This window comes from Belonocnema kinseyi, chromosome 2, assembly GCF_010883055.1.
Source record: "Belonocnema kinseyi isolate 2016_QV_RU_SX_M_011 chromosome 2, B_treatae_v1, whole genome shotgun sequence".
NCBI classification, from domain to species: domain Eukaryota; kingdom Metazoa; phylum Arthropoda; class Insecta; order Hymenoptera; family Cynipidae; genus Belonocnema; species Belonocnema kinseyi.
This window is the reverse complement of record NC_046658.1, coordinates 108464471-108473125: the sequence shown is the minus strand read 5'-3', so window position 1 is coordinate 108473125 and position 8655 is coordinate 108464471. Positions and strand designations below refer to the sequence as shown.

Below are 8655 nucleotides of genomic sequence, written 5' to 3'. Positions count from 1 at the left end.
TTCTATTTTATATCATTCAGTTTAGAATGCTTAATTTCAAAAATCTTTCACTTTAAAAATTTTCCATTTTAATTTTTAAGCATATATTTATAAATTTATATTTTAATTCTTGAAAAACAAGGTGGCTGCCGGAAATTTTACGAATTTTCAGAAGAAAAATCTACCCAAGTTCTATTTTAATAGTTTTTTAAAATAATTAAAGTGCAGTAAATAAATGCAGTAAATATAAATAAATAAATCATTTTAAATTTCCTATAATTTTATTTTTAAATACAAATTTTCATGATTTATCAATAAATTTTTTTAATTCAGTGTCTCGGATCTTCCTTTATATTATTTTTTATAATAAATTTAATTAATAAATTTATTAATATATTATTTCTGTTAATTTTTTTTTAGTTATTAAAAAATGTAAACGTGGCTTTTACCTTTATCAACTTAAAAATAACTCCATATTAATATAGTAGTAATTAAAGGTTTTTATTAAATTTAAAATATTGTATGAATTTAAATTATTTAATTTTCAACCTATTTAATTTGAAATTTCTTAATGTAGAAACAGAGTAAGTATTTAATATTTAGCAATATTTCTCTGTTCATTTAAAACGAATATTGTAACCAAATATTTTAAGAAAACAATTTTAAACTGAATTGTTTAAGATAGAAAGCTTTGAATCTCTAGAATTTCGAAGAGCTTTCAAACTTTTAGCGTTAAAATTTTAATCTTTATATTTGAAAAGTGTATAATTTACAGTGAAATTGTTAAATTTTGACGCATAAATAACAATTGAATACTTAACATTTGTAAAAAAATGTAGTAATTTTAAGATATTTAGAAGTTTTGAAAAGATTCAAAATTAATTTTAAAATAGAAATGATTTCAAGTAATTTAAATGAAGTGTTTTAACATTTTTTTCAGAACTTCTAAATATATTTTAGAATTAATACAATTTTCCTACAATTATTGGAATGTCCTGCAAATTAAAAAAATCCTTAAAATATCTCTTAAAATTACTCTAATTTTTTTTTACAAATAATAAGTGTTCTATTGTTATTTATAAATTCAGATTTTAAGGATTTTTTTTAATTTGCAGGATTTTCTAAAAGTTATAGACAAAATTGAATTCATTTTAAAATATATTTAAAAGTTCCGGAAAAAAATTCAAAAATTATTTTGAATTTGTAAGAATTGTAAACCACCTCTAGATTTCTCAAGATTTTGAAATGAATTTTTAAGCCTGTGAAGGATACCTAAACTATTTAAAATTAAAATAATTTAAGTTCTAATTTAAAAACTGTTAAGTTAAAAAAAATTATTTTCAATTTTTAACGTGTCTAGCTTAAAATTACTTAAAATAATATAATTTTGAAATTTCTTAAAGTTCATTGCTTGATTCTTTAATTTAGAGTATTGAAAATATTAACGTGGATTTATATTTTAGGAACTTAATCTGAATCTTTGAACTCTATAATTGATAAAAGTTCTAAATTTTGCAGTTTATTTGAATTTCATTTAACATTGTTTAATTGAAAAGTAATAGTACCTTCCATTCTGTACTTGTACATTTTTGAGCATTTGAATACACAATTTTTGAATTAAAAAACTTTTAAACTTCAATGTTTAGAGTTTGAAATCGGGAAATGACCGGGAATTTTTTTCTTCGATTAAAACAGCCACATTGGATATTACAATTCATTATAGTAACATTATTGTCGAAATGTATTGTTGAAAATTGTTCTTTTTTAATAAAAAGATCCTGATGAAGTGGGGAGAATATGCCTCGGAAGTGCAATTAATTCTAAGGCGATCTACACCAGAGACGAGCAAAGCACCAGGTCCTTCGGGTACGAGATTAGTTCATGGAAGTCGACAAAGCGGGTTACCTAGTAGTTCAATAGGAAATCAGTCAGTAAGCAATACCCTCAACGAAGATGCTAAATATAGTCCAACTATTCCAGTGCAAGAATTTGACGATGTACAAGACGGCCTAGAAAGAAATCGAGACATTAGAAAGTCATTAACCTTCAGTGGCCTTCATGGAAACACATCAGAAACTACCTCTGAGGTAAAGTTTTTGCTTGGTTTATTATTATCTAATTTCAGTTTGATTTTAAATATTTTTGTTTAAAATAAAACCTTTTTTTGTAGGCGCCAATGGAGAACGTTGCCATAGTTCAACCAACACCACAACTGAAGTCCAAGGACTTGAATGCGCGGAAAATGTCGCAGAAAACTGCTCAATCTCCAACGAAAACAACAGCTGCAGAATGTGAGACGCTTTATATATTACAGCGTGTCTATCCTACCTGAAAACCCGGGAATTACCTTAATAGGAGCATGAAGTTCAATTATTTCGATCTTACGATCAAATTAAATAAATAAAAATACAGGGATTGATCCGAGTCATATTTCTTTAATTGTTTAATTAAAACAAACATTTTGCAATATTCAATGTTTCGATCAATCTTACGGTCATCGTCAGACATATACATTAAAAAAGACAAATTTCGAAGTAAAAAATTGTGATTTTGATGAAGAAAATTGAAATAACTTTGATAAATAAGTGGATACATAATTAATTAGGAAACCTAAACAAAGGTGTTCTTAATCATTGAAAATTACATTTAATATATTTTTTTGGTTTGAAACATTGGTCGAAACGTTGCATATTGTAATATTTTTGTTTTAATTGAAAAATTAAAGAAATTTTAATCGGATTATTCCCTGTCTTTTTATTTGTTTAATTTGATCGTCAAACCGAAATAATTGAACTTCATGTTTTTATTAAGGTAGCTATTTTAAAATCGATCGAAAAAGGGTTTTACTTCTAAAAATTTGAGAAGTTTTTATTACCAAGCCTGGAATTGTCTGGGAATTGTTATATGCCTGGAAATGGCAGGGCATTTTTTTAAAGTCAGGGAACTCTTTTCGCGAGTTTCGCGATTATTAAAATTAAACTTTTTTTGCTTGAAATATCAACTACTACATTTGGCATTCAGAATTCATCGTTTTTGAAACCAAAATTGTATTACTTGGTTAAAAGTTAAACCATTTTGTTAAAAATTAATTTTTTGTGTTCAAGATTGATCATTTTAATTGAAAATGCATGTTTTTGTTTGAAAATTCAGCTGTTTTTTTTTTAAACTTGTTTTTCCTCGGCTCAACATTTTTTTGCTGATGATTTAAATACTATTACAGTTGAAACTATATTTTGATGAAAATTGTTTTTTTTTAATTATATATTTTTTTAACTGAAAATGTAATTATTCCATTTGAATATTCCATCACTTTGGTTAAAAATTTATCTCTTTAGTTCAACATTACTTTTTTTTTACCAAAACTTTAACAATTTAATTTTTTGTTGAAAAATGATCTTTTTTACTTCAAAAATCTTCTTTTTCGCAGAAATTAATTTTCATGGTTAAAAATTCGTCTTTTTTATTTAAAATTCAACTATTTTATTGGAAGATTCATATTTTCAGTTGAAAATGTATCTTTTTGGTTTAATATTTAACGATTCCAGTTGAAGATTCATAATTTTAGTTAAAAATTCATCAGTTTGGTTAAAAATGAATTTTTTAAACTGAAAATGTGACTATTCCATTTTTAGTTGAAAATGGTTTTTTTAGTTTAAAAATCAACTTTTTGCTTGGAAATTTGTGTTTTTTCAGTACAAAATTGAAATATTTCGTTGAAAATTCATGTATTATGTTGAAAAATTGTCTTTTCTGGTTAAAAATTCATCTTTTTGGTTGAAAATTCAATAATTCCAGTTACATATTTATCATTTCATTTAAAACATTGTCTTTTTGGTAGAAACTTCCACTATTTCAGTTGAAAATTCATCAGTTTGGTTAAGAATGAATGTTTTTAAACTGAAAATGTGTTTACTCCATTTTTGTTTGCAACTTGATATTTATAAATTCAAAATCGAACTATTTGGCTGAAAATTGGTCTTTTTTAGTTCATAATTCAACTATTTTGTTGAAAAATCGTCTGTTTTGGTATAAAATTAATTTTCTTGTTTGCAAATTAACCTTCTTTCAAAATTCATCTTTTTTGTTAAAAATTCAAGTATTTCAATTAAATATTCATAATTGTATTTGTGAATTCATCTATTTGGTTGAAAATGAAACAACTTGGTTGGAAGTTAAACTTTTTTATTAAAAATATATATTTTTGGTTTTTTGAAGAAAATTAATTATTTTAACTAAAAATATTTTTTATTTAAAATTTAACTATTTAGTACTTCAGAGACTAATGCAAGAATGAAATTGTTATGTTTTTAGTATTATTTACATATTTAATTAATCGATGGTGCATTGGTGAATTGAATCCTTAGAAATCGAAAAAATACGTTATTCATAATAAATTCTCGAAACTGTCCTGGGATTGTTAGGGATTTTTTTTCATGATTTGATTAGACATCCTGTGTAAAATTAAATATTTTTTCCATTCGAAGGTTAAAAATTAACTTATATATTGTATATTTTTCAGCGATATACATGTCTCAGAAAAAGATGCGGGAAGTTCCGCCTTATAGAGATCCACCAGGACCTGTTTCTCCACCTTTGAGAACATTACCTCCTTATAGAGATCCACCACCTCCTAATTTAAACAGTCCTGGAAGGTCACAATTTTTACCCAGTGCAATGAGCAGCAGTCCGTGTTTGCAAAAAGAAGACCAGCCATCTTCAAATAATCCTGCAAAGCCTAAAAGGAATCTTAATCAGGTATATTGATACCTGAAAAACATGAAATTATCTGGGAATTTTTTTTGTTTAAGGCAGGAAATTTTTTTGAGAGCGTACCTCATTTTTTTTCAATTGAATAAAAATGATTCTTCATTCGCAAAGTAGCTTTATATTACTGTATTTAAATATTTAGTTGAAAATCCGTTTTTTGTTGGAAATTAATTTTTTTTAACTGAAAATTTAACGATTCTATTTTTTTTTAAATTGATCGCATTTAGTTGAAAATTTAAATATCTCGTTGAAATTGCATGTATTTTGTTGAAAATTCGTTCTTTTTGGTTGAAATCCATTATTTTTAATTGAAAATTTTAATCTTATTTGATTAAAATATTAACTAATACATTTTTGTTCCGAATTCATCGTTTTTGAATTAAAATTTAATAACTTGGTTGAGAGTCACTCCTTTTTAAAAATTGATTTGTTCAAGATTCATCATTTTAATTGAAAATTCATCTCCTTGGTTTAAAAATGAACTATTTTGTTGAAAATTTGTTTTTTTCTTTAGCTGAAAATTAATTTTTTTACTGAAAATGTAACTATATTCTTGTGAAAATTATTTCTTTTTATTGAAAATAAAACTATTCAATATTTGGTTGAAAAATTATATTTTTTAGTGGAAAATTTTGACTTTTTTTGGTAGAAAATAATCTTCTGGACTGAAAATTGATGTTTTTGTGGGAAATTTGATGATTCTAGTAAAAGATTAATCATTTTAGATGAAAAATTATGTTTTTGGTTTCAAATTAATTTTCAACTTGAAATTTAACTATTCAATTGTTGGTTGATAATTTATCTTTTTAATTTAAAATTCATATATTTTCTGTAGAATTTCTGTTCGGTAAGCATTAATCTTCGTTGTTGAAAATTCATCTTTTAGCTTGAAAATCAACTATTCCAGTTAAAGATTTATAATTTTAGTGCAAAATTCATCTTTTTTGTTTGAAATTCAACTATTCCATTTTTTCATGTCATGGTTTTGAATGGATAAAATGTATTATTAAATAATTTGGTTTTAATTGTTTTTTCTTTACTAATCTAAATTCAATTTTCTTTATGTTGATTTTTATTTCTAAACTCCTACAAGTTGAATTTGGACGTCATTTCTTATACTTATTAAATTAATTCTTCAAAAATGGGAATGTTTTTTTATATTCTTTGATGTTTTTGTTTTAGAGCAGCAGTAGACAAAAATATAAATATTCAATATTTTTGTTGAAAATTAATTTTTTTTGGTTTAAAATAAAATAAAATTGTTTAAAATTGAACTATTTTCTCAAAAATCCATTAATTTCGTTGAAAATTTAACTACTTGGTTAAAAATTGGCATGTTTTAGTTGAAAATTAATTTTTTTAAATGGCCTTTCTTGGTGGAAAAATAGTCTTCCTGTTTGAAAATTAATCCTCTTATTTCAAAGTTAATATTTTTGCTTAAAAATACATGTATTGCAATTAAAAATGGATCATTTTAGTAATTAATTTATCGTTTTGGTTAAAAATAAAACTACTTGGTTAAAAGTTAAATTAAAGTTGTTTTAAAACTATATCCGTTTTTTAAATGAAAAACTGATTTTTTTAGTTCAAAATCCAGCTTTTTGTTTAAAAATTGATCGTTTGTAGTTGAAAATTCAACTGTTTGTTTGATCATTAATATGTTCTTTTGAAAAATCTTCTTTTTGGTAAAAAAAATAATCTTTTTGGTAAAAAAAATAATCTTTTTGGTAAAAAAAAATAATCTTTTTGGTGGAAAATTCAACTATTTGGTTAAAAATTCATCTGCCATTTTTAAAATCCAGAGTTCTACTTGAAAAGTTGGGAATTTGAAGTGGCAATACAGTACCCACATTATTTTACCTAAATATGAACTGAATTTTAAGCATAAGTCGATCAAATTAAAATTTATTTGCATTATTATTCAAATTCATGTAATTTAGACACAAATTTAAGAAATGATTAATTATGTTTTCAGTATTATTAATTTATTTAATTAACGTATCGTGCTGAAATATTTAAGAATATCTTGTAACATTAATTAAATTCCTAGAAACTAAAAAAAACATTATTTATAATAAACTAGCGAAAAATTATACCTGGAAAAAAACCTGGAATTGTCAGGGAAATTTTTTCCACGATTTGAGTTGACACCCTGATTGAAAATTTGCTTTCGGTTAAAGATAATCACTGCTGTTTTATACTGAAATTTTCCATTATATACGATATTTGCAGGAATTTCAAGAGAATAGAAATCAAGGTCATGCCATGAATCAAGTACCTGGACAATCACAGAACGCGGTTAGTACCGCCTATACTCAAAGATACGTTGAGCTTATTAGGCTAGTCAATAGGCAAAGGGATACACTTAATGCCCAGCAAGCAGATCTTACTAAGGTGATTTAAATTAAACTGTCTTTTCTAAGTAATTGGAATATTGGATCATTTCATATTCAGTACTTTTCAATATTTATTGAATACTTTTAGTACGATGCGGAAATACTTTATTGGGAGAACAAAAATAGAGAACAGATGCATCAGATGGACTATATTGCTCAGGAAGTTAGTCGCCTCGAAACCACTGGTCGCAAAATCGAAGATCAAGTACGTAATCTTCCGAAAATTTTAAATTGCATTTTTTTTAGATTCAAGTGGCCGCCGAAGGCTTGATGACTCTTCTTTTGAGTATACACCAGATTTCAAGATTTTCAACAAAATTTAAAAGAATTCAAAGGTTTCAGAGAGATTTCACAAATTTCACAGAGATCTCAAAGATTTCACCAAGAATTGGAATATTTCAGAAAGATTTCAAAAGCTTCCACAAATAATTCTAAAGATTTAACATTTTTCACAACATTTGCAAAGGATCTGAAAAATTAAAGAATATCAATAAAATTTCAAATGTTTCACAAAAAATCTAAAGATTTTACAAGGATTTAAAAGATTTGAAATATTTCATCAAAATTTAAAAAGGTTTCAAAAATATTTCAAAAAGTTGAATTTAAAGATTTCATAAAGATTCCAAATGATTTCTGAAGATTCCGCAAATTTTTAAAATGATTTCAGAAGATTTCAAATGATTTCGAAAAAAATTCGAACATTCCAAAAAAAAATCAAGAATTTTCACAACAAACTCAAAGATTTCACAAATATTTCAAAAATTGAAGCAATTTGATCAAGATTCCAAAAAAATTCAAATGATTTCAGAAGATTTCAAAGATTTCACTAAGAATTGGAATATTTCAGAAAGATTTCAAAGAAAAAACAAAATTTTCAAAGTGTTCTAAAAGTTCAATGCTTTTACAAAGATTTCCAAAGGATCCGAAGATTTAAAAAATATTAATAATATTTCTAAGATTTCACAAAAACTTTAAAGATTTTCAAAGAATATTTCTTCTAAGCAAGATTTGAAATATTTCACAAAAAGTTCAACGATTTCACAGTGTTCCGAAAGATTCCAAAAAATTTCAAAAGTTTTTACAGATATCTCAAAGATTTCACTAATAATTGGAATATTTGAGAAAGATTTCAAAGATTTCAAAAGCCTCCACAAATATTTCACAAAAAAATCTAAAGATTTCACATTCTTCACAAAATTTTCAAAGGATGCGAAAAATTGAAATATATCAATAAGAGTTCACAACAAATCTAAAGATTTCAAAATTTTGAAGAAAGTTCACAAAAAATCCAAAGATTTTACGAGGATTTATAAAATTGGAAATATTTCATCAAAATTTCAAAAGTTCTCACAAATATTTCAAAAAGGTAAACAATTTCATAAAGATTTAAAATGATTAATGATTTTAAAACGCCACCGAACGCGTCCTCGGGTTGCGGATAGAGGTTCCCTGTACCAAGGGTTTCTGCTGAATATGGTTACAAAAATAAATAGGCAGTCGCGGACAATTGTCC

The 8655-nt window shown here is 24.9% G+C and overlaps 1 protein-coding gene across 2 annotated transcripts in view; it reads left to right on the top strand.

Annotated features, from left to right (window-relative positions):
* The window catches only part of LOC117166890 (ras association domain-containing protein 8), a 35157-nt gene that overhangs the window by 19079 nt on the left and 7423 nt on the right, over window positions 1-8655 (top strand). For both annotated transcript variants that reach the window (XM_033351327.1, XM_033351326.1), the window contains 5 exons: window positions 1755-2066; window positions 2150-2270; window positions 4499-4734; window positions 6979-7140; window positions 7231-7347. In XM_033351327.1, the coding sequence (XP_033207218.1) occupies window positions 1755-2066; window positions 2150-2270; window positions 4499-4734; window positions 6979-7140; window positions 7231-7347 (948 nt within the window). The remainder of the gene's footprint in view (window positions 1-1754; window positions 2067-2149; window positions 2271-4498; window positions 4735-6978; window positions 7141-7230; window positions 7348-8655) is intronic.